At 39.0% G+C, this 26,070-nt stretch overlaps 3 protein-coding genes across 4 annotated transcripts in view; 1 reads left to right on the forward strand and 2 right to left on the reverse strand.

Annotated features, from left to right (window-relative positions):
- Positions 1-612: 612 nt before the first annotated feature.
- On the reverse strand, positions 613-5,365 carry PTP4A1 (protein tyrosine phosphatase 4A1). Of its 2 annotated transcripts, none has more exons than XM_077903513.1 (5): positions 5,144-5,365; positions 4,014-4,106; positions 3,565-3,695; positions 2,517-2,591; positions 613-2,067 (listed from the first exon to the last, which is right to left on the reverse strand). In XM_077903513.1, exons 1-5 carry the CDS (start codon positions 5,246-5,248, stop codon positions 1,797-1,799), a joined length of 675 nt encoding a protein of 224 aa, XP_077759639.1. In that variant the 5' UTR covers positions 5,249-5,365; the 3' UTR covers positions 613-1,796. The 2 variants fall into 2 exon arrangements, with proteins under 2 accessions (XP_077759639.1, XP_077759638.1); XM_077903512.1 differs by having other exon boundaries at positions 1,939-2,071.
- Positions 5,366-5,503: 138 nt separating this feature from the next.
- Positions 5,504-9,300, reverse strand: LOC144317306 (uncharacterized). The gene is made up of 2 exons (XM_077903514.1): positions 9,073-9,300; positions 5,504-5,691 (listed from the first exon to the last, which is right to left on the reverse strand). Exons 1-2 carry the CDS (start codon positions 9,109-9,111, stop codon positions 5,596-5,598), a joined length of 135 nt encoding a protein of 44 aa, XP_077759640.1. The 5' UTR covers positions 9,112-9,300; the 3' UTR covers positions 5,504-5,595.
- Positions 9,301-9,388: 88 nt separating this feature from the next.
- The window catches only part of LOC144317304 (uncharacterized), a 77,051-nt gene continuing 60,369 nt past the window's right edge, over positions 9,389-26,070 (forward strand). Inside the window, exons 1-3 of the mRNA XM_077903511.1 lie at positions 9,389-9,487; positions 9,727-10,141; positions 11,724-11,816. Coding sequence (XP_077759637.1) covers positions 9,476-9,487; positions 9,727-10,141; positions 11,724-11,816 — 520 coding nt within the window. The 5' untranslated portion in view covers positions 9,389-9,475. The remainder of the gene's footprint in view (positions 9,488-9,726; positions 10,142-11,723; positions 11,817-26,070) is intronic.

Genomic DNA, 26,070 nt, shown 5'->3' on the forward strand with positions numbered 1-26,070 from the left:
TTGCCAGCTGTAAAGTTTCAACAATGGTGTATATTAAGTGCTAAACTGGCATAAAGAGACAGAAGCAAAAATCTTCTGTGGACTACCATTTTCTTTTGCATTTTACTCAGTTGTAACATATTAAAAATAAAAATCAGACAGACACATCTCTCCCTTTTAGATTAACATGAGCTATATGCAAAGGAAGTACTTCAGATTACCGAATGGAATTTAACAGTTATTAAGCCCTCACGTGCCAAACACTGTGTTCAAATATCAAAACCTATAAAGACATCTATTACTTGCAAATGAGAAAACAGGCTCAGAAGTTGCCCAAAATGGAGTTATTATTTGGTGGAACTGAGCTTCAAATTAAGGCCTTCCTCTACAGTTTCTCCATACAGCATAGTACATTGGTTCAAAACAATGTAAACCTTTAAGTCTATAATGGAAAGTATTTTTAATATTAAGCAGTTCTCATGACCTTAAATTGTGTAAAGAGCTTACTAAATATCAACTTCATTTAATCCTTCATTTGTTAAAAAAAAAGAGGTCATACTTCAAATGGCACTAAGTGAAGCATAATTCATTTATATCATTTTCTACAAAATAAGTTAACTTTAAGCCAAACAATTTCAATGATGATAAATGCATTTCATTATTTATTTAGATGTTTAAGCTCTCGCACTAGATTTTTACAAGCTGGTGAACACTGACAAATTATTTCTCCCACAGAACTATAACCACACATTCCCAGACAGTATAAATATATGGTTGAACTAACATTAATACACATCACCATTTTATCAATTACATAATAAAACAAATTATCAAGTATCCAAATATTAAGTTACACAGCTCAAAAGGCATATAAAATATTAGATGTCTGCTCAATTCATTAGCAGAAACCCACTTTTTTTTTTTTTGCAAGAGAGGTTGGGAAGAGAAAAAAAAAATCACACTTCAAACAAAAATAAGTTGGTAAACAACTTCAGATAAGAAAAAAAATACAAGAATTTCAGAAATTTTATGATTAAGAATTGTTTTAGCTACAATAACAAAGCATCTCTACGTTTTAAAAAAATATTTACTAAATTAAAGAGCATATTCTACATGTTCTGCACAAGACAAAGGCAACATTTACTAAAAATACTTAATAGCCCCCTCCCACTCTTTTTTCAGGCCCTCCCTGTAAGTTGCACCCCAAAGTGCAAACATTAAAATTAACTGTAAGGCTTTTTTGTCTGGAGACATTAAAGACATGTGCTTCTGTACAACGTAGATTTTCAAAATGGAGGTTTTCCATAACAGCACAAAATGAAGTTTGTAGAAAGACATGAAATAATCATTTTAAGACTTAGTAAAAATCCCCCCACCCCCAAAAAAAGGAAAAAAAAAAAAAAAAAAAGAGTTGAGCAAACCTGATGTATACTGGTATAAATGTGGGAGATGTAAACATAAAGTGAGCAGGCAAATAACCATATAGGCCCTAATTTCTATGTTTGAAATGACTGAAGGAATAAACCACATAAGGTCCAGAGTGTTCATAGTTCCTGGGATTTTAGTTCTGTCTGATACTAAAAATATACAACAAGTATTGTGCTGGGTATTTTGGCACCTAATCTTTCTAAATTTCTTATATATTGATAAGATTCTGGCATGGGAATAGATTTAAAGACATAACTCAATACTGCATGATTTCAGGAAAGGTCAATTGGTACAAGTGATAAGCACATTTTAAATGCTGTAAAGCAAGAAACTTTTGCTAAGTGTCCAAATAGTTTGATCGTAACCCAAACATAGAGGTTGCAATTCCATCAAACTTGTGGCCTGATAAAACTGCTTTCCAATACTCCTATGGAAGCTTCATTAGACTTAATCACCAAGCCAACATATTGGCTAATATGTATATATGACAAATTAGGTCCTGTTTCAAGTTCCACTTCCAAGGCAATGACATCAGGCACCCCAGTTTTATTGAATGCAACAGTTGTTTCTATGACCATTGGAGTCTTTGAAGCGCAGCCGCATTTTAGGACGATACTTCTCCAAATACAAAAGTTGCTTGCTGTTAAAAGCTCCACGCCGCTTTCTGGATGAAGAGAAACAAAAGATGAAGTTACTAAAGCAAAATCCCTCCATGTTACTGTTTACTATGCTATACACCAATTATCATCTGCCTTGGCAATTTATCTTTTATTCATATGCTGTGACTTTATGCATAATGTATAGTTTGGCACACATGTGTAAATGGAAAAAGGGTACTAAAAAAATCCCAAATTCTCGAGTGTTGGTTACAATAGTCAAAAATTTATATATCCACTTATATGAGAGCCAAGAAAAGACAAATTTATTGATTAGAATCTCTGTAATAGGAGCATTTACATGGAGTGCAAAAAGAGTAAGATCTTATTTCCTGGTTTTAATACTATCTTAAAAATGAACATAATGGATAGATAGGCTGTGGGAGAAAAAACTGGTTTCTCAATAATAAAATTCACTGACAATGCAGAAATGAAAATTCATTATATACTCACTGTCTTATGAACTGTACTGCATCTTCATATTTCATTCCACCTTCAATTAATGCTAGGGCAACAAGCACTGGAGCTCTGGTAAGGTAAGAGTTTTGATAAATCACTTTTTCAAAATCAAATCCTGAAAAATTCAATGCTCTAATAAACATTCATTCCTTAACCTAAAAGTACTATCATTTACTACCCTTCCTATGTAATACCTTATAGCAATAATGTTAAAAAACTAATAAAGCATCAGCATTTCCCTACCAAATTCAGATTTTTATCTAGGACCAAAAATGAACGATGATGCCCTTAATTGTTACAAATAATTTTAGTAATTAAGACTTGTATTATTTGAGGTCAACCTTGGGTGGGTGGGGGGGGGTAAATCTTGATAAATGCAGACAATTTTTTTCTGACTCTAAGCAGCGAAAAAAATTTTTTTTAAAGGTCATGAACTCCTTTTCCTAAAGATCTGGAAATGTCTGCTTCCTTTTTTGTTTATTATCAATGAGATTGTGACACAGTTGCATACCACCCTTTCCAGGGGCATCAATGTTCATTTTACTGTTTTTTGTTTTTTGTTTTTTTTTTTTTTTTTTTTGCTGGTGGGGATGGTGGTAGATACTCACAAATCTGGATATGGCTATTTTGGCATTACGTGGTTGAGTTCCCACTGAGTTGGAATCTCCAGGATCAAGAGTGCTATCAAAAGCAACCCATATGCAGCGCAAACTACCTTAGAAACTGTTTTTAATTTTTTCCCCCAATGAGCTTGGACAATGATTCCAATATCATTGATATAACCTAGCACACACGATTTATTCTGTGAGCAACTGTGCTCACTGAGACAAGTATAAAATTACAACTACAGCATTTGTTAGTTCCAGCTGTCCTGGAATACATTATTCTATTACATTCACCTACTTTTAAATTTAGTTTAATATGTAACCTAACAAAGCAAACTGACTCACAAAGTGATAACTGAATCTTTACTAGACCTAAAATCAAGTTTTTACTAGAATCACGACCAATAGCATTAAATAGATTTAAGAAATCGCCTTACCTCCCAAGGCCTGCAACACAATGGACAGCAATACAACAACCAGGTTCTTCACGAAACTTAATTTTTACAAGACTTAACCAGTCATCAACAATCTGGTTGGATGGTGGTGCACCATCATCAAAAGGCCAATCCTAAATCAAAAGAATGAATAAACATTTTAGATTTTTAAATATAAATGTCAACTAATAATTCTAACACTCAAGTACCTTCAAAAGCATGTTAATATGCTTAAACATGTATTTTATGAAACCCCACTGTCCATGAAATGCAAATAAATGCTGATTCTTTATAAAGATCTCATTACTTCAAAGCTTTGCTTAGCTTTCATCTTTATTTAGAAATTAAGATGCTGCACACTTTTGTAATAACTTAAAAAGAAATCAAGTTTTTTGAAGTTGGTCACTTTGTAGCACTATCTCATAAACACATAGAAACTATTAAACACTTACGAGAACATGGATGCCTTCTTTCTCCACAAGAGTAGTGTCATAAGTTGCTTCACATACTCTAACTATTGTTGTAACTCCATACTTCTTAAGTTCCTGGATAAAACATACATAAAAAACACTTAACGAAGTCTTTTATAACTACGTTATTATTGCTCACCAATTGTCCAAAAGGTATTGCTAGTTGACAGAAAATCATGGAATGAATGGTATAACCTAAATGTATGTTTTATAGGAAAGTGAAATCTTTCTATTTTTATTTATTTATTTTATTTTCATACCCACCCACATTCATGACTCAACCCTGGGAAGTTAATTTTTGTTTTAAATGACAACATTAGAATAACATAAAAGGGGAATATTAGACATATGTTTAATAAATAAGAAGTTAAAAGAAAAAAAAAATCCTGTGGCCCTTCATATATGGAAGTTGTTTATAGTCATGGTAACACTGGCTAGATGGAGATGACAGAAGCAAATCAGGGACAAAGGTAAACAGAATCCAAAGGAATCACTCATGACCACAAGTAATCTGACTTGGCTTGATTACATTAACTCTTTAAACTTTTGCTCATTCAAAGTACACACTGTAATTCAGAACCTTAAAAAGTACATCCAAAGATTCTAAAACCCTGTAAGTACAGTGAAAAAACCCCACAGCATTTAAAACTACAAGCCTTTTTAAGGTTCATAATCCATTATTACTAATTATAATTAGTAGCTAAAAGTCGGCTTTTAAGCATCAAATTGGGTCCAAGATATTAACTAACTCTGGTTACAGTATTAGTCATTAGACTACATAAATCATCTCTTAAGTGGCAGCCTTCCTCCTATAAATTTCTTGTACATGAGAATCATACTGTTATACTGCCCTTAATATAGATTAAAACAGGCAAACTGTGAGGCAAGAACTAGATGATCTTATTACAAATCCAAACTAATTCAAGTACATGTCCTTTTTGAAATGTACAGAATTATTTTCCTGTATAACTTAAAGAAGAAACTGGTATTTCATTTCTGGGACCTGAAATATAGGTATACCAGTAAAAATTTCCTAAACTGTTTAGTTTGATAAAAAGCCCCATCATAAACCGCAATCAGTTTAAGACATTAAAAAAAGTATCAAACCTTACCTCTATAAATTTGTTTAAGGTCGCATTGGTTGGATTGTGTGTAATAAGAAATCTCATGTTCTTGTATGTGACTTCCACAGGAGCTGGGCGGTTCATTCGAGCCATGTTAATTTAATTAAAAAACACTCAATAGGGTTATGAAAGAATTTAAAAAATTGAATACAGAAATGATGCAAAGAAACTGAGTCTACTTCAATATACTCCACTTGAAATTCTCAGTGCTTTGAGTATGAAGTTGGGAGTAATGGGAAATGAAATGAACCTCCTAACAAGAAGCAGCAATTCTTCAATCCAGTAATACTGAGGCAATAGAAAGGAAGTGCACTGAGGTTTACCCCATCCAGGTCAGAACTCTTGTAAAATGCTCTGTGGATTTCAATTCAACACTTCTGTGTCCAGGTTAACCACTCTTATGGGGGCTTCTTGGTGGAGTAGTAATGAATTTCTACAGTTCACTTGTCTGCATAGAGGTCGTGCTGTGCCTGGCAGTAATCTCCACTGCCCTTCAGAAACTCCATAAATGTGTGACCAAGAACACCACAGAACTGCTGTTTAAAAGAAAAAAAGAGAGAGAAGAAAAAAGTTGTTTTCCAATTCAAAGGAACACGTTATATGCTTTTGTAGTATTTAAGTGCACAATCACCTTTTCAAATTTGGGCCCAAGCCACCTTTTCAACTTTTACTTAAATCACAGAAATACAAGGGTGATTGCAAATTAAATCAATAACCATAAAACAAGCACCCACAAGTAGATTACTTTTAATTGAAATTAATGACCTAATACATAGACCCCTCGAAGAACACCGGCGTTATATTTAGACAAGATCACCTACACATACTGTTCCATTATTTATTCCTTTTAAATAGTTGGTGGCTTTACAATGTTATAAAATCTACAAACGTTCTACATTGATTTTTCCAATAAAATATTTCTACATATTGTAAACTTAATGAAAACTTTGCATAATTTACTTACACCTCTAAAGACTCAACCAATATACTTCTTTTAATTTTTAAAGTAATCTTCACATCCAATGTGGGGCTTGAACTTAACAACCCCACGTTGTACTGACTCAGCCAGCCAGGCACCCCTCAACCAATATGTTAAGAGGAAAAAAAGAAACTGGTTTTCAAAATGCTTCCACATAACACTATTATCTCATTTGATCTCTAGCAACCTATTAATTTATAATTCCCTTTTAACAGATTTTCCTTATCTGAGTCTCTGGAAGTTAATGAACTTGTGTGCGCTTAGGAGTAAAGAGAGAAGTAAGAAAAACTGATAGGTTAACAAGAGCACCAAGTGCCAGCCACTGCCCCAAACACTGTATGTACACTCAAGGGCAAATTACCAAACAAAATCTTTTAACGAAAGATTCCCTTAGTTTAAATATAAGCATTTCAAAGGCTTAAAGTTAAACTCAAACTATCTGCTATTTTCATTTTGCACCTTTAAATAGCATTTCGCACCATGCTAGTTACAGTTTCTAGAATAGTTTTGCTAGATTTCGAAGAATTCATATGGAGGTCTGGCAGATCATTGAAAAACATCAAGTCAAAAAACCACTTCATTTTTCTGTCAAAGGAACTAAATCAAGAGTCATTTCTTACAAGGTTGTCTCAGAAGAAAGAGGACTTTCCAAATTCCAAATTTGTTCAAATGAGCCCTCTGAGACTGTACCTTCATGTATTCGCGAGCTGGGTTAAAACATTAGTGACTACCATTAAGGACGTGGCTCTATTACAGACTGCAGTAATCTGGAAAGTAATTTGTTACACTTCCACCTCAAATCCTAAATACTAACTTCCTCAGAATAAATGAATTTTGGCAGCCTTTCCGGGACACACAATGAATTAAAGAAGTCATTTGTGAAGCTGTTCAGTGCAAGGACTCGTAGCTCGGTATTCTGATTCACAGATTCTATCTTTATTCAATTGAAAGCAGATGTTTGAGAAAGACAGTATTTCACATCAGGACTTCCACGCTTAATAGCTAAAATTCCTGTTACAGCTGAATTTGGCCCTCTCTATTCACAGAGGCTAGTTTCATCAGTAGGCAGGGAAAGCAACAGAAATCACTTAGTGGAGCCATCCAGTGGCCGGGGGGGAACTTCCACCGACGGAGCAGTGACCGCAACTCCCTAACATCTGTTCTGCCCCAAGCATTCATTCCCTCATTACCAATTTCCTCGCCACAGGAAAAACTATCCACAATAGGCAGCTCGGAAATACCAAGGCATTTCTTTCCCTTCCCACCTATCATTGGAGATAATCACAATAACACACGCGAGGGGGGAAACAAAGCAATTTCTGTGCAGCTTAAGTCTGGTTCTCAGACTGCAGAGTCAAAGCCCTTAATCCGTATAATCACTGTGCGCAATAGTTGGTTGGAAAGTTTGCCCCAGATCTACTTAGGGTAACGCGTCTAGCCTAGAGCATACATACAATGCTGCTTTCCTCTTGGGAACTACCTAGCTTTTTTGGTTTTCAACTGATTTACTGCCATCAAACACAATTCGTTAAAAAAAGGAAAAGAGTAACAGGAAGCATTGCCTCAGAATCTGGATCCCAGGCAGGTCGGCGGTTCCAACTACAGCGCAAATAACTTAATACTCTTGGAATGGCAGAAGGCTTCCACGGAGAGAAGATAAACCTCAGAATTCTGGCTCTGGCCGGCTACTGTTGCCACAAGCCAAAAAAGCAGGCAAACAACACATTACACCAAGGATTTCGGGACCAGCTCTAAGTCGTCCCCGATTAAAAGGCGCCGTCCAGGGCCCCCAGGATTGGCAGGCAAAGCGCACACTGGGGCCCGGCCGTGGACTCCCTCGCTTCGGTGCAACAGTAGTCCCGGCAGTTCCCAGGGCGCTCAGACCCGGACCATCTCTCTCTCCGCGACTCGCCCCAGAGAAAGGACAAGACTCGACTTGTTCCCATTATCCACGGCCCGAAGTGGGGCGTTAAATCCGGAACAGCTCGAATTACCAGGTGGAGGCTGAGGGCGCAGGGCGCAGGGCGGGGCGGGGCGGGGAGGCGGCCTCCTCACCTACAGCGGCGCCGCGCTCCAGCCCCCGCAAGGCGGCACCTCGCGGAAAGCCCCCGAAGGCCGCAGCTCCGCGCCGGGGCCCGCCCGCGGCGCCCCCTGTCCGCGCCGCAATCACGGGTTCGCGCCGCGCCTTCAGTCAGGCGCGGACGCCGAGGCCATTTTGTCTGAGGCGCCGGGCCGGGCCACGGAGCACAGGGGTGGCCGCGCCAGGCTCGCGTCCCGCGCCGGCCCCCGCCCCCGCCCCCGCCCCCGGAGCCCTCTCGGCCGAGACCGTTATCAGCCTCGCCGGCCGCCCCGGCTCCGGTGCGACCCTGCCGCCGCGCCCTCCCCGTATCCGGCTCCGCAGTGACACGCGCAACCCTCGCCCCACCCCGGGCCACGTCTCCCGCGCCCCAGGCGGGCCGCTCTCCTTCGGCCGAACAAAGGGGCCTCGGGACGCCGCGGAGCCCGCCGGGCCCGGACGGGCGCGCCAGACCGGAGGGCCAAGGGCGGAGGCGGCGGTCACAAAGCGGCTTTTGTGCCGCCCCGCCCGGCCTGCGGCGGTGGCCGAAACCGCCCCAGCCGCCGCGCAGGCCCGGCCCCGCCGCCCCCGCCGGCCCCGCCGCCCCCGCCGGCCCCGCCGCCCCCGGCTCGGCAGGGACGAGGAGGCCGGTGCCTCCGGCGGCCAACCGCCGACCCGCAGCGCCCTGGACCCCGGCGTCCGCCTCCCCGCAGCCGGCCCCGCCGTCCGGGCCCCCGCTGCCAGGGGCCGCCGGAACCGCGCGCCGGGGCGGAGGGGCGCGGACGCCGGGCTCCGAACAAAGGGGCCGGGGGGGCCGGGGGGGCCGGGGGGTGCCGGCCGCGGAGCCCCGGCCCCGGGGGCGGCGGTGCGACGGATACTCACAGGAATATGTTTACTCATTGAAGATTGTGGCCTAATCATACAGCCGGTCCCGAGGCGGCGGCGACACAGGCGGCGGCGGCGGCGGCTGCAGGGCAGGGGGTAGCGGTGGTCGTCGCGGGGCGGCGGCGGCTTCGCAGGCGGCGGCGGGGGCACCAGACTCTACCATGCAGTGAGCGGCTCCCAGAAGAGCGCGTCGCCCAGCCGGCCCGCAGCACAGGGAGCCAATACGCGCGGCGAGGCGCCCTTGCGTCACGAGCCCTCCCTTTTATAGCCGGCGCGACGTGCGAGCTCCCGGCCACCAATCAGGGCCGGGGGCCCCGGGCCGGGCGCCGACGAGCGGGGGCGGAGGCCCGTCCCCCGCGGACGTCACCGCGCGGCGGCCGCTGCCGGTGTGAACCGGTTGATGAATGGCGAAGTGCTGGAGTCGTAGCATCTCCCGGGCGGGGCGGGGCGGGGCGGGGCGGGGCAGGCGGGGGGCACCCGGGGGCGGCTGGAGCCGGGGGTGGGCGAGCGCTGGGAGCGGGGTCGGGCGGCGGGGAGCTTCCCGCCGATCGGCCGGAAACCCGGGTTGTCATAGTTAAAGCCGCCGAGGGGCGCGCACAGGTCACGTGCGCAGCTTTGAAGTTGCCTCCACTTAAAACGCAATCCCTTTAGGGCTGCAAGTGTGTCTCCGCCGCGACCCTGCTGCACTCTGCCCGGAGTCAAACCACAGTCCTCTTTGCCAGCGGTTTACCTTGGCACCTGCGCCACTGCCGTCTCCGTCATCAAACCGTATTTATGTCGCACGACCGACCGCTGGAGCCGGTGACTCAACACCGTGGATGCCGCGGCCCTAGGCTTGCGCTCGGTGAACCCTTGTCCCCGGGGGCACTTCCCAAACTTTTGCTGGGGGAGCCCGGGAGAGTCCCCGGTGAGGCGGACGAAACCCCACGCTCCCCGGAGTCTTCTTGTGGTCACGCCTCCATACTCCATACGCGGGCAACTGCAGTTGGCTCCGTCGTGGCGTTTCGAAATCCCATGCATCCTTTGTACTGCTGCTCACTTGATGTGTTGTCACAGATAATGAAAGGTTAGTCATTGCTAAAAGGAAGCGTTTTAAAACTTAAGAATCTTTGGTTATGTCAAGGACTGCTGTAATCCTTTGCGTCAAAGCTAAAGCTTTTTTTTTTTTTTTTTTTTTTTTGGTTCATTTTCAGTTCTGTGGCTCCACTGTGTTCATGATTTAGGCCCTTAAGAAGTAAAGCCTCATCGTAATTGTTTTGTGCTACACAAGGGCAATTTTGTCACTTATGATCCGGAAACCCCCTCTCTCCTCTACTTGATGGAAGGGACCAAATCGGACTTTTACCTGGCTATGAAGAACTCGGGTTTTCTACTAACACTGAGGCCTTTTGTTTGCTGTTTTCACTGAGCAGTAGATTGATTGGAAAGGGCTTCAGGGATCAGATTATTGTGTCCTCGGTCAGTGTACTGCAGCATTTTAGGACTTACTAGTACTATTATTTAGAGACGGTGCTTGGGTCGTTACTCAGCACTCTTATAAACATATACTCTGTACACAAAGTGAGCACTTTTGAAAAAAGGAATTGGGTCAGGCTTTTACAGAAGCAAAAGTAAAATCACCTTCGCTTTAAGGAAATTACTCGCTTAGGAAACTTGAATGCACCTAAATCAAGGAAAACTAAAGAGCTTGAGAAACAATGTCCTTTTACAAATAACTTTAAAGGAGTAAATATTTTAAAAGTGTTATGTCAGAAAGTTATGTGGAAAACATCTTGGGGTGGGAGGGTCCTTCCTAAGTAGGTCAGAGAAATTCAAGTCACAAAGAAAAGGGCAGATTTCATTATATAAAAATTAAAAATTTTTCATAGGACAGAGACTTTTGATAAAGTTAAAATGTTAATGGGACACCAAGAGAAAAATATTAATAGTGTGTGTCATGGGCAGAATTAACTTCATAATAAACAAAAAGCTTGACCAACGCATACGATGGTGCAGCTGAAAAACATTCAATCAGCTGCTCTCACTCCAAAAGTTGGTCAGCACAGTGATGCTAATTGGAGTGGTGAAAGTTTTTCATGTAATGACTTTTCAAAAAATGAATTTGCTGGGACAAGATATAAACTCAACAAATGGTAAGCGGAGCCAAATCAGTATTAGCCAGTTTTCTTGTAGAACTTGTGATGCAAGTTGTGAGCCTTGTGATGCACACATCTTGTAATTACCACAAGTACTGCTGACATGAAGTATCCAGTCAGCTATGCTTATCAGGCTCTAAAAGCCAGGCTCAAACTCACAAGTACATTAGTCAGCTTCCAGAGGTCTTAGTCTCTCAGATGGTGTACCCTCTTCTTCTGCTTTGAAAAGGACATAGTTCTAGGATGGAAAACTAGAGAAAGCTTTTGCTATTGAGAGAAAGAACACGCTTTAAGCGAGGTACAAATATGGTCTTGCTGACCAGTTTGCTAAATTCTCTCAGGGTAGCTCTCGGCCTATCACTCTGGCAGCTGCCATGGTGGTTCACTACAGTGCTAAGGGTGTATGGTCTTCTCAGCCTAATAGTGTAAAGATGTTGATTCTCAGCAAACAATAGTCAATCCCAATACTGGTCAGGAGACTCCTGTGGTCTGAAGATCTACTAACCTCCACAGATTTTCATTTGGAGCATCAGCACCTGCATTTATTAGCAGAAGGTCTCCAGACTGAGCCAACATGTTTGCAAATAGTGGTCCAGACATCCAGAGGTAAGAAAACCCAAAGCTGAAATCCAGTGCTTATTCTAAGCTACAGAAGAAGCCCTGAGATGGAAGACTTCTCCTACTAAATAAGATGCCCAGCTGTAAGTTACTTTTCTCAGCAAAACGTATCCAACATGTCTCATCATGGTAGGCAGGACTTTTTATCAGCATATTCAAAATGCAAAATCCAAAAGTTGAGAGATAAAAATGACTATAAGACAGTTATGAGGAAGATCCTTAGGGAAGATGAAACACTGCAGAAGACAACAAATCAGTAAATTCTGATGATAGCAAATAGAGATATCCTTACAGGGGTGGCAGATCTAGTAAACATAGAATGATTCCAGTTATAATAGACATATAAAAAGAGTGGACGATTTCATCCCTTTCAATCTCCTCAGACTGATTGACACTAGAGAATGATGATTCGGGGCTATGAGGATATCTGATTAAAAAAATTCAATATAAAAATAAATAAAAATTCAATATAGTATGTATATTACCATTGCAATGATAGAAAGATCAAATGTGATGATATCCACCCAGAAACAAACAGACTGCAAGGCATAATATGCCAACTGTACTTTGGGGCAAATACCCTAAAGGGTGTCTAGGTGTCAGACAGGCAATCTTAAGTATTCCTGTACTTAAGAAGAAGTGTCCTAAAAATTTAGGGACACAAACACAGTTCCTATCAACATTGTAAAGGTCTATTTTTCTTTTGCTGTTATAGAATACCTTATTTTATGTCTAAAATTAATCTTCTTGTGTGATTGTAAAAAATGTTTAAAAATGTAGAGTACATTTACATTTCTATGAACATATAATGGTCAGTATAAATGCTTAAAACTAATGCTCAATGTTAAAAAGTCTTCTTCCCTTAAGACATTGATTTAAAGTTTTATGAAGACCTCCCAAAAAAGTTTTATGAAGCCTTTTTTCAGATCTGTTTCTGTGTACTTATTTTACTGAGGTATAAATTATACACATCATATTAATTTCAGGTGTTCAACCTAGTGATTCAATATTTGTATACATTGTGAGATAATCACCCCAGTAAGTCTAGCTAACATCTGTCTCCATACATAGTTACATTTTTTTTCTTGTGATGAAGATATCTAGTCTTTTTAATAAGTTTGATGAATAATAAAACCAAACAGCAATGCTACATCATCATTTCTGTGGGAATTTTAAACACAGAGATCTCTAACAATTAAGCTTGTCATAACATTCCAAGGACAAAGTCCATAGGCCAATAGCTGTACTTGGGCTGCTGTGTTTTGTACAGGTCAGACATAGGAACTGCCAGTTACTGACCCAAGTGGGTGCTAAAGATGTAAATATCTTTAGATAAATGAATCCTGCGGGATCAGAAGTCAAAATTTTATTAAGCCATCAAACCCAATCATTACAAGTAATATTATCTCAGTAAAATTAAATTTTTCAAACAACCTTAAAAATATTGTCCATTTAAAAAAGTAATTCTCTCCAGTTAATATCTATTATGTCCATTTTCTGTCTCTTTACTTTCATGACAAATTTTAATCGACTTAAATATAAGCCTGGAAATTGCATAGGTAAGTCTTCAAATCAGAGGAAAATGTGTTTTCACCTTAGAAATCTTGCCACTTAATGTAATATTTACTTCTGTGGAGGTTCAGCATGCACATTACAATGTGATGGACAGATTAGTCAAAAGAATAGTTCCATTTGCATGTTGAAAAGAACTGTTTCCTTGGGACACTGAATAAAGGACTTATGAACCTATAATAATTTGCCACATTTTCATAGCATGCCGTTATTATGACTGATTCACATATTTTTACCTGGAGGAATTTAAGAAAATTCTTATTTTTAGTGAGCTTTGAAAAATTTCTTTTGCTTTTCCAAAGTCTGAATGAAAATTACTTGGGAATTGGAAATCAGACGGGTTTCCATGTAATTATTTAGAACATATTGAATTATGCCACAGTCTGGAGTGAGTAAAAAATTGCTTAGGAAAGGAGAATTTAATCTGGCCAGAGAAAGGGAATGGAGTATAAATAAATTTTAAAGGTTGGTTATGCATGCTATGGCAAAGCTGTCACTTGACAGGTTTAATTTACAGAGTTGGCATTTAGGCTGCAGATAATCCAGATAGACACTGACCTAAGCAGCATTACTGGGGTAAGCCTTACATAAGGAGAAATGTTCTTGAACAGTTCCTGACAAACATAATAACATTTATTTAACTAAAAGCTATAGTAGCCATACTTTTTTTCCTACTCTAACACAATTTTTTTTTGAACTGGCCATGTTGAACAAACATTGCTATCTTAGTACATTTCTCATTGGATGACAGCAAATAGGTGAAATAAGTAAAATCACAGAAAAATGAATACCACATGATTTCACTTCTGTGTGGAATCTAGAAAACATATAAAAGCAGAAAGAAGCAGACCCATAAATATGAAGAACAAACTAGTAGTTGCTAGAGGGGAGGGGATGCAGGGGTCGGTAAAATGGGTTTAGGGGAATGGGAGGTACAGGCTTCCAGTTATGGAATGAATAAGTCACAGGGACAAAAAGATAAAGCATGGGTAATATTGTCGGTGGTACTGTAATAGCATTGTTTGCTGACAGGTGATAGCTACACTTGTGGTGAGCACTGCATAATGCATAGAGCTGTATAATCACCATGTTATACTCCTGAAACTAATGTAACGTTGTGTGTCAACTATACCTCAATTAAAAAAAACAAGAGGTAAATTAGTATAGAAGCATTTCAAGATTTCTTTTAATTAAAGATAGTTGTCATATGGCTCATGAATCCTCAGACATATTAATAGACATATAAATGTTTGTTTGCATATGATCAGGTTACTTTCTTACCTAAAATCCTTTTGGGGGCATCTCATTCCCAGTTTTCCTAAATTTTCTTTGTAGGCTGCTTTAAAGATGGTGTTCACTAGTTTTGTCCTAAGGCCTCTTGGCCCCAGTCTGCAAGCTCCCTGGGGTTTTCACCTGCTTCCATAGCTTTTAGCTGTTGATCTTCCCCTCCTCCTCAATACTTATTTTATGCATTAAATGCCTAGCATATACTAGGCACTCTGCTATCTTATGAAGAACATAAACATTGTTTTTGCCTCCGATAGAACTTATACACAGATGAGGAAAGAGAAAATAACAAGTGACTAAGCAAAGAATATAATTATAAGTTGTAATATGTGCTGTGAAGGAGGTAAGCAGAATAGCTGGCGGGGTGACTTACTTTAGACATGAAAGTCAAGGGTGGTATCTCCCAGGAGACCCAGACCTAAATGATGAGAATAAATCATGGAAAGAGGGAGAGAGAGAGATATTCTTGGTGGAGGAAATGGTGAAGGACCTGAGAACTGCAGCAAAATAAGAGAAGAAAGCCGGGAATCAGCCTGGAGATCTGACAAGGATTAGATTACACAGGTCCTTGTAGGCCTTGGTAAGAATTTGGATTTTATTTTAAGGACTATGAGCAACGATGTATAACAGGAAATGCATGTTTTCAAGAACATAACTTTTCCTATTCTGTGGAGTATGGATTGGAAGGAGTCCTAGAATGGAATTAGTGTGATGGGGTCCAAGACTTGAGGTTTCTATCTTGCTAAATGGGGTACAACAAAAGGGTTGGCTATCATAGGACAGCAGAAATGGTCAAAAGTGGCTAGACAGAGATACGGAATTAGAACTGAGAAGACTTCAATCAAAATATGCCCATGGCTTCCAAAAAATTTTTGTTAATGTTCCAACAAGAATATAAGGCCATTATTGTAAGCCTATTTTACGCTATGATGCTGAATGGTGGAGGCACACTGACATACAGTTCCATAATTCACATGATCATTTGTATTAGCACTGTGTTTGTGAGGAAGACACTAGAAGCTTAAAAGAAATAAAGGTACTCAAAGTATGCTCGGAGAAAGGCTCTATTTCTGAAGATTTTAAAGAACAGAGTGGGAACTCCTAAAAATTATATATTTAATTTGTTTTAGAGAACAATCAAACTCCTGTTAGATAACTATAACTAAGAAAAGCTTGGGGTGCCTGGATGGTTAAGTGTCTAATTCTTGATTTTGGCTTAGGTCATAATCTCAGGATAGTGAAATTGAGCTCAACCCGGGTTCTATGCTGGGTATGGAGCCTGCTTAAGATTCTTTACCTCTGCCCATCTCATTTTTTTTTTTAATTTATTTTATTTATTTTATTTTATTTATTTTATTTATTTTTATTTATCATTATTTATTTTATTTATTTTTTTAGATCTAAAAAATAAATAAAATAAAATAAAAATAAATGAATGCAAGCTAAAATTTATTGTGCCCTTATTGCTTTCCAAGCTGTGCTAAATACACATTTGCATTTTTTTCTTGAAATTGTTAGAAAAATCAGACTGAGAGATTCTTTAAAGGAACCAATGCATAGTAGTAGTGATACCACTTGAGATATCTACATAGTGAAACATCTGCATAATGGCATATTCTTCAGATATTAAAAAAGTATCCTTTAATGACTTTAACATGGAGAAAATGCTTACTTTGTAATGTTAAATAAAAAGAAACAGAATGCAAGTTATATAATTGTATAATTACAACTATGTAAAATAGAAGTTAAAAATAGAAAAAAGATAAGCCAAATGTTAACCATGTTATAAGTGACATTTAAGTGCTTTGCAGGTGTCACTGAGAGATGGGATGGACAATTTTTTTCTTCTTTTCTATATTTTCTAATTTCTTTCCCAAAATGCCACTCTTATAATGGGAAGAGAGATCAACTGAGTGCTTAAAGGAATTTAATTACACCCAATATTATTTTTAAAAGATTTTTATTTATTTGAGAGAGAGGGGTGGGGGGAAGGGCAGAGGGAGAGGCAAACTCCCTGCTGAGCAGGGAGCTCAACAGAGGGGCTTTATCCCAGGACCTCCGGGGATCATGACCTGATCCAAAAACAGACACTTAACTGACTGAGCCACCCAGGTGCCCCTCGTATCTAATGTTCTTAATGTTTTGAGAATTTCAGGGAATATTTTCTGAAAATGAGTGTCTAGAATGTTATTTACATGGAAGCAATTTGAAACATAGTTGCACAATGATTATTTTGAAGTAGAAGTGGCTTTGTCCAAGAAAAGGTTGTTCTGATAGGTCTGAAGCCTTATAATCTCTGCAGCAGAAATGGAGGCACCAGTCAGGTAATCCTGACTCCAGCTGTCAAAACATCACAAACATTCTTGTTTTGAGTACATGTTCCAGAGAATTAATCTCATTATAATTTGCTTTTAATGTAGATTTATTTTCCATCAGATGTGGGAATGTAATGCCCAACCAGTGAGAAGCTCTCTGGGAACTTGAAAAAAAAGAAAATATGATTGCCTTTGGAGAATTAAAATAAACACTGCCATAATGAAGGTGTTTATATCCATACTGTGGTTATAAACCAAAGGATTGCCTATAAATGTGTGACTAATATTTGGAAATATCTAAAATTTGAGTCAAGGTGACTCAAATGTGATCTCAGGGAAGTAGTACTGGGATGTGTAAGCTGAAACGCAATCAATTTTTTTGTGTCTGTCCAGAGGAAGATTGTGAGAACAGAAGGAAGATGATGATTAGGTACATAGAAGAGTAAAGTCGAAAGATTTGAAGGTTGTCAGTGTTTATCTAGCTCTATCTAGGGAAGAAGTACCAAATCTGTACACCATGAACATGTTGCTTGTTATAGAGAGATCTATTATTTAGGATGGTATTAATATCAACTGACATTTATTGAATGCTTACTATGCACTGGATACTGCATTAAGCACTGTATTAATCCTTTGATAAATCCCTCCACATTGACATTACGTCCATGATAAAAATTAGGACATGGAGCCTTGGAAAGTTTCACGTCACACAAATATTGCATGATGCAGTTGGGATTCAAATCCTAGTGGCTTGAATGCAAGAGTCTCTGCCTCTACCACTCTGCCAAGCTGTTCTCCTTGCCTTGAATACTCCTTTAAGGTTATTTCCTTCCTTCCTCCTCCTCCTCCTCCCCTCTCCTCCTTCTTGTTTTTTTGTTTATTTACCTATGATCTGGTTCTTTGCTCAACAAACTTGTATTTATTTATTTTTTTAGTAATCTCTTACGTCCAAAGTGGGGCTCAAACTCACTACCTCAAGATCAAGAGTCAGGTGCTCTTCCAACTAAGCCAGCCAGGTGCCCCTCAACAAACTTTTGTTAATTTGGATTCTCACATATTCTAATCCTAGAAGGGATTATCCCATTGCAAATGAATTTGCATTCTAGTTTGTATGTCATCTTTCTAAGAGTGTAGTATGAGTGAAACATAAAGTATGATTATATAGTAAGTTACTAAAAACCTCACCTCTCATGAATATTTCAAGAGAAATTGTCCTCTAGACCAGTGCTACTCAAGACGTAGTTCGTGAACTGGTGCCAAGTAAAGAAATGATAAGTATAGAAGTCGAGAGTAAGCATTTAAAAACTTTTATAGTTAGATGCTTGGTGTGGCTCAGCGGTTGGGCGTCTGCCTTTGGCTCAGGGCGTGATCCTGGTCTGGGGATCAAGTCCCGCAAATCGGGCTCCCTGTGGGGAGCCTGCCTCTGCCTATGTCTCTCTGCCTATGTCTCTGCTTCTCCCTGTGTCTCTCAGGAATAGATATATAAAATCTTAAAAAAAAAAAACTTTTATAGTAATTTGATAGGGTAATTTTATGCCTATTTAATTTTAGAAATTAGATTTGTATTTTTACACACTTTAAAATGTTCTAACAGATGAAAACTATGGAAGTTAGTTATAAAAAGCAATACTGTGAGTATTTTCCTTAGTCTTTCATGAATGATGCCACTCCATGATGTTTTACAATATTGTTTATTCTTAGTCTATCCATCCTGGGTTGCTTTCACCAGGAAGAAAGAAACCATTTATACTCTTTCTCAGCTTCCTTCAGTAAGCTTTAAATAAGAATTATGGTTGTGGTTTTACAAATATATGAATGTATTTTTGTTACTACATCAGTGTTCAAAAGGAAACCGAAAAATTATTTACAAGAGATGACAGGAAAACTATGTCTACAACAAACTTATAGACCAATAATTACAATACTTTTTTACTGCCATTTAAGCTTTTTTTTCCTTTTATTCAATATTCATTGTGCAAAGTAAATTCAATGTTTAAAAAGTAATGGTGGAAATGGAACTCTATTGAATAGCTTTATATACTATTACTTCCCCAAATAACTCCATTTAAGTCCTTGCTGTTTACAAGAGTCATCATGATCCTTTTCATTACTTTGGAATGGCCTTAAAAATTTGTTACAAAGGAGTATTTATAGTTATAAGATTATTTGTCTTCATTAGTGTGTTATTTGTAAATATGAATTCATTTTGATGAAACTCTACTAGTTAATTCCCCACTAATAGACATTATGAATAGCAATGACTCATCTCCTGTGTTCTTTCATTTTAAAAATATTTTATTTATTTACTTCTTTGAGAAAGAGAGGAGGGAGGGGCATCGAGAGAGAGAGAGAGAGAGAGAGGGAGGGAGGGAGAGAATCAAGTGGACTCTGCTGAGCATGGAGCCTGAGACGGGACACTTATCTGACAATTCTGAGATATGACCTGAGCCAAAATCAAGAGTCAGTCACTTATCCACTGAGCCACCAGTTGACCTTCTGTGTTCTTTCTACTAAGAAAGGAATCAAAGTGAGCAAAATTATCCCCTGCACTGCCATAGAGTCTTAATGCCTTGGATATTTCCTGCCCAAAACTAATCATCCTACAATATTTATTCAGTACTTACTACATGCTGGCTTTGTGATGAACACTTGATGAGCATTATCTGACAACCTACTTGGCACATAAAGAAACTCATTTCTTATCTTTATTTCCTTCTTGAAACTCTCTTGTTTCACCGGCCTCTCTAGGGGCTCCAGAGATGGCTTCTTCCTCTACCTTCCTGCCCTACAAGTGTCGGTATTTTTAAGAATATTTATTTCTTCTCTGGCATTCTCTTAACACTTTACAGTCTCAGAGCGATTTAGAGAGGACTTCTTTGGTCTCATCTTCCAAAACATTCAATGATAATTAAAATGTGCTTCTAGTAATGACTTCTCTCTTGAGTCTTGGATATATATTTCAATGGGATATACTCCAAGTACTTCGTACTCAGTATGGTAGAGCTGAGTCAATAATCTCTTTCCTTCTGCCATGAGAGCTGTTCATCTTACTTTGTTTTAATACCAGTAAATTGCACCTCTGCCCCTTAGGTTTTAAAGCTAGAAACCTAGCAGTCATACTAGACTCCTACCTTTTCCTCCTTTCTGTCTGATTGGCTACCAGTTTCTACTGAGTCTACCTATCAGTATCTTGGAAATTGTCCCCTTCCATTTTTTTGGAAATTGTCCCCTTCCATTTTTTTACTAGGAGGTCGGTCGGCCCTCCCTCCCTCCTTCCCTCCCTCCCTCCCTCCCTCCCTCCCTCCCTCCCTCTTCCTCGCTATCTCCTTTAATTCCTTTAATAAGATTTACTAAGTTGTATTGAAATAGTTTGATTGAATAACTTCTAGTCTTGTATCTACCTAATCCATCCTGTATTTTTGTCATTCTCCTATTTAAAATCCTCCAGTGGCCCTCCATTAAGTTTTGGAGAAAGTCTAAATTTTAGCAAGATATTTGCCTTATCAGCCCTACCTTCTGCTCCACTGTTACTCTTCTTGCCTTTGAAACCAATTGTGATTTCCAAAAGAATATATATACCATGCTTTATTAAACCACCATGGTCTGTAATTCCTTTAACCTGGAAAATTCTCTTTTTACTTCCCTTAAAACCTGCATATTAATTTCTTTTTAAAAAATCTTATTTGAGAAAGAAAGAGCACAAACATGCATGAGCATGGGGAAGGGCAGAGGGAGAGGGACAAGCAGACTCCTCACTGAGCGGAGAGCCTGGCTTGGGGCTTCATCCCAGGACGTGAAATCATGACCTGAGCTGAAGTCAGATGCTTAACCAACTGAGTCACCCCAGTGCTCCTGAAAATCAATTCTTTTATGAAGTTTTCTTAACCTCCCTATCAACATAGATACTGCATCCCCTGTAGTTTCATAGTACCTTGTGCATACCTCAATTGTAGCATTTATTACATTATGGTAATCATTTTTGTAAGCTTCATCTGTCTCCCTCATATCCCATGAAGCTCTCCAAGGCAGAGGCCATGTCCTATTGATTTCCCTCTGCCTAACACAGTACTTGGCATATGGTAGGTATTTAATGAGCAACTAGTGTGTTTTGCGCTATTATTGTTTTATGCCTGATTTAAGGATGTTTGGAGGACAATGCTGATGTTTGGTAGGCACAAAAACACCGAGAAATAGGATCTGGCAGCAGACAATGAGATTAGAAGGTGAAATCAAGAAAGTGATGATGATAACAGGCTGACTTATCTTGGATAGTATCACCCAAGAGGACAGATTGTTTCCTATCTTTTTATTTTTATTTTTTCTGTATTTGAGAATTTCTCCAACAAGACTATAATTCGCTTTTACATTACTGTTTAGAATAATCTCACTTTTTATTCCTTGAAATGAATAACGAGGCAAAAGAACTGACAAATAGTATCAGTGACTCAGGAATAAATTATTGATTGAGTACAGATTCACCCAAAGTGATAGTGACATGCTGATCTCTTTGGCAGAGCCTTTGAACCGAGAATTCTAGACTTAACTTCCCCTCTAGTATCATCCTCCAATTCATACACTATAAGGCAAACAGAACGTGTGCCCTGGAGAAATTATTTAACCTGGCAAGCCTAAAGCAAGTTTACTGTAATATTTCAAAATTGTTATATTGTATTAGTGATTAAACTTTTAGATTAGGAAAAATGTGAAATGGACGACTGGACTAACTTTTTGGAATTTTATGGGAAATATTTCCTTTATCTCTATTTGTTGGTTGTACCAAAGAAATACTGATTAATATTAAAGTTTAATTGGGAAGAGTATGGCACATGTTAAGTTGGCTGTTGTGTAATGTTTATATACACTGAAATTGCTGATCAATCAGTGGTAGTGATGATTATTTAAGAAAAGATTTTACAGTATTTTTATTTTTTAAAAATTAAAACCAAATCATTTATTTATTTATTTATTTATTTATTTATTTATTTATTTATTTATTACTTCTCTATGCTCAAAATGGGGCTGAAACTCACAACTCTGACACCAAGAGTCACATGCTCTACTGACTTAGCCAGCTAGGTGCCCCCAGATTTCACAATACTTCTATTAGTTTTCCACTAATTATGCCTTTTTTGAGTGGGAAAAATCCTGGCAGGTGACTATTGCACATATAGAGATTAGTTCACAATGGCAAATATCTTGGGAGTAGTTGCATCCTATTTAGAGTTTTATCCTGAAATCATGCACAAAATGTATAATATTATGGAAATCATTAAAAATGGCCCTTTGTGGTTCTTGGTTATTTTTTATTCTTGGACCCCTGGCTTCTACATAATAACCTTTCATTTTTAAGGGGCTTTTATCTTTTCAAAGCACTCTAACTACATGGCTCAGCCTCTTTCTCTGCTTGCCATGGTCATTGTAAGGGGGGAAATGGTGAAGTGTTTATAACTGCATGCTGTTTTGGAGGCACTGAGATTCCAAAGCTGTTAGAATGATGAAAGGCAGGAAATGCAGCAAGGGGTTGGAGAATGGAGTTTTTCCAAATATAAGAAGATGAAAGAAATTTAGAGCCATGTAAAGATAGAACTGGAAAGTCCTGGAAGATAATCCAATTATACCTCAGAGAACAGACCTCTAGAGCGGATAACTGACTCATCCAAGTGCTCACAAAAAGTGGCAGTCATCTCAGAGCCAAGGGGAAGTCCTCCTAACAGGAATGTACCTTACATTTCCATGCAATTTAGCTCCCCAAATAATTTCCTTTGTATTATCTGATCACATGTCTTACCTATTCTAGCAAGGCATTGTGAGGAGAATTGGCTATCCCATCTTACATAACTCCTTACAAAACTCACATAGTAAATGAGCCCGTCAAAACTGAAAACTGATCCCAGACTCATTAATCTTTCCATAATTCCAGAATCCACACATCCCTTAAATAATGCCCAAATCTTCTCTGATCCCCTGGCTCCCAAATCTGTTATAGACACCTAGACTGATTTTGATTATTTATAAGATAGGGTCTGTGAATCTTAAAAGCTCTCTGGAGCTGCTGCTCTAAGATAGCTCACCATTGCTGGGCAGAAAGGAAGCCCACCTTTGGTAATATAAGGTAGGTATATTACTCAGAAAGACAAAGTCATACATTTCTAGTGCAGTGGGGTACACAAACTTCTTTGTGGTTTCAAAAATTGTGATTGCAGTATCAGCCACAGCAGCAGTAGTAATAGCTCTGGTAACCCAGGTACCCCCCCCCCCCCCCCCGTCACTTCTACAAATCTGCATCTAGAGACAGGAGAGGGGGGCACTGGCTGACAGAAATTTCAAGGATTTTTGCCTCCTTTTGGTCTAGATCTACTCTAAGGAGTGTGACGAGAAAACCCAATTCTTAAATGTTCTGATTTCCAGGGAACTCTTCCAAGGCCCTTGTCTGTATTCTGAAAACTCTGACTCAATCTTTAATGATGGAGATGGTTGCCATGGTGAGTCATACCTGTACCTCCACCTATCTTGACAGCCTCTAAAGTTCCTGTGGAGCCTCTTCTCTTTGCTGAGCCAACTATGTTCTCCTTGGAAGAAGGGAGGATCAGTTTAGCACTATTTCTATTACTAGAAATAAACAGCAGTTGTTCTGAGAGTGAAGAGATTAAAAGAAATGGAGGTACAAGTTTTCTAGGAATACATGGAATAATTGCTGCTTTGCTTAGCTCTGTTCTAATATCAACCACAAGTTAACATCTTCAGCACATCTTCAGCAGAAACCACACCATTTGTTTCAGAATTGCCTACACTGCCCCTAGAAATGCTTTTCTCCTTATAGGATTCTGACAATAATTTCTGTTGGTATTTACTATGCATTGGTCTAAGAAATGGGTATGCAACCACGACAAAGATGCTCTCCTCCTCAAAAGTGACCCGTATGTAAACGACTATAATACCCTGCAATAAAAGGTATACTGGATGTTTTCTGTTGTGTGCTATGGGAACCCGGTAGGGTGATGTTCTGCCTGGGGGGTTGAAATGGGGAGTAGATATGAAGTCAAGATAGTATTCCTAAGGAGGGACTAGAGACTAGAAAGAAGAGTATAAGAATTATAAGAGTATAAGAGTATAAGAATTTTCCCGCTGAGTGAAGTAAGTCAATCGGAGAAGGACAAACATATGTTTTCATTCATTTGAGGAATATAAATAATAGTGAAAGGGAATATAAGGGAAGGGAGAAGAAATGTGTGGGAAATATCAGAAAGGGAGACAGAACGTAAAGACTCCTAACTCTGGGAAACGAACTAGGGGTTGTAGAAGGGGAGGAGGGCGGGGGGTGGGGGTGAATGGGTGACGGGCACTGGGGGTTATTCTGTATGTTGGTAAATTGAACACCAATAAAAAATAAATTAAAAAAATAAACATATTTTAGGCTTTAAAAAAAAATTTTTGGTCCCAAATTTTAAACCACATACTCCCAGTATTATGGTAATTGGATAAAAAGGACATAAGTGGTTTTCATATATGTTGAGGTTTTCCAGAGGGATCAGAAACTTGACAAGAATAGAGAAAAATTCTACTGTAATGAAATGTACTTGGAAAAAAAAACCCTGCAAGACTGTATTGTAACTAAATACATTTCTGGTGAGAATTGTAAAGTCTTTTTATTGCCTCTGCTGAGAGAAGTCTGCCATCTGGTAATCTGAATATTTGTGCTTCCAGTATTCTGCTTTAAAAAAAATTAGGGGCACCTGGCTGGGTCATCTGGTAGAGCATGCAACCGTTGATCTTGCGGTTGTTAAGTTCAAGCCCCGTGTTGGGTGTAGAGATTACTTAGAAATAAAATCTTTAAAAAAATGTAAATAACCGAATTACCAAAAGAAAAAAAAAAGGAAAAAAAAAAGTATGGTCTATGGAAGTTTCTAGATTTATAACTGGAAATTTCCAGCTCTGCTTATTAGTTTCTTAAGGCCAAGGAATATGACATCACTAAATTTGATGCCCTACTATTATGCATTCTTATTTTTCTGCTTTAAACAACTGCAACCATTACTTTTTAAATATTTTGAGTTAGATAAGTTAGTTGTATCCCACTACAATTACATTCCCAAGCTGGACAATAGTTTTGCTTAGCTGCTCACACCATAATTTCTTCTTCCTTTCCCTTGTCCTACTACCCTTTGTGAATTTTAAATCATGCTTTACCTTTTCTTGCTCCTCTATACAAAAACACTGAATTCTAATCTCCTCCTGATCTAATCAGAAACAATGCAATCAATTATTCCCTAGTAAACTACACATTCTTTAGCTGTGATTCCTTAGTCGGGGCATTAAGATCTAAAATATGTGCTAAAGGCCAGAGAAGATTGACAAATCTAGCTACACTGTGGCACCAAAATAGCTGTACTACATGACAGGATTCCAAGCTGGCTGTCATTAACCTGTCTTAGCCAACAAGAACTCTATTTTTAGGTCACCCATGTAATTGGTTATTTATAAGGAGGAAGCACATTGACATTTGGTTTTCACTATGGAGCATAGAAACTAAAACTGTGTGTACAAAGCATTCAATTATCACAGTAGGTTCTACACAAACTTGAGTGACAATACCTTCTAAAATAAAACTTTGAAATCATCAAGAGGTTGCATTCACTAAGTCATAGCTCACTAATATTGGGGAGTTATGTGATTAGACAAAATACATAGTTTAAAGAAATAGTATACTTTGAGGAGAAAAATGGTTTGAACTTAATTAGTATTCTAAGATACATCTTTTCCTTACTACTTTGAACTTTGCAATCTGATAAATTTGTATGCAACTATAGAATTCTATGCGACGATTTATATTACATTTCCCAAGAGTATTCACTGAAAAGAGACCTTGGTCATGAAGCAATGTTAAGGATAATGAAGCTTATATGACATAATCTTATTTTTTTTTTAATAATCCTAGTTTTGAAACAGAGTATTTGTATGTACAGAAAAAAATTCTAGAAAGAAATATATCGAAATGCACGTAGTGACTATTTCTGAAGTTGTATAAATTATGGACATTTTATACTTTTTCCTTATTTTTCCACTTATTT

This window comes from Canis aureus, chromosome 7 (assembly GCF_053574225.1).
Source record: "Canis aureus isolate CA01 chromosome 7, VMU_Caureus_v.1.0, whole genome shotgun sequence".
NCBI classification, from domain to species: domain Eukaryota; kingdom Metazoa; phylum Chordata; class Mammalia; order Carnivora; family Canidae; genus Canis; species Canis aureus.

Excerpts from the sequence above, each read along its gene's own strand:
- LOC144317306 (XM_077903514.1), bottom strand. The coding sequence starts at position 9,111 with ATGATTAGGCCACAATCTTCAATGAGTAAACATATTCCT. Across the intron at positions 5,692-9,072 it reads CAATGAGTAAACATATTCCT|CAGTTCTGTGGTGTTCTTGG; the intron begins GTGAGTATCCGT and ends TCTTTTAAACAG.
- PTP4A1 (XM_077903513.1), bottom strand. The coding sequence starts at position 5,248 with ATGGCTCGAATGAACCGCCCAGCTCCTGTGGAAGTCACATACAAGAAC. Across the intron at positions 2,592-3,564 it reads TGTGTTGCAGGCCTTGGGAG|AGCTCCAGTGCTTGTTGCCC; the intron begins GTAAGGCGATTT and ends TTACCTTACCAG. Across the intron at positions 2,068-2,516 it reads GCAGTACAGTTCATAAGACA|CGGCGTGGAGCTTTTAACAG; the intron begins GTGAGTATATAA and ends TCATCCAGAAAG.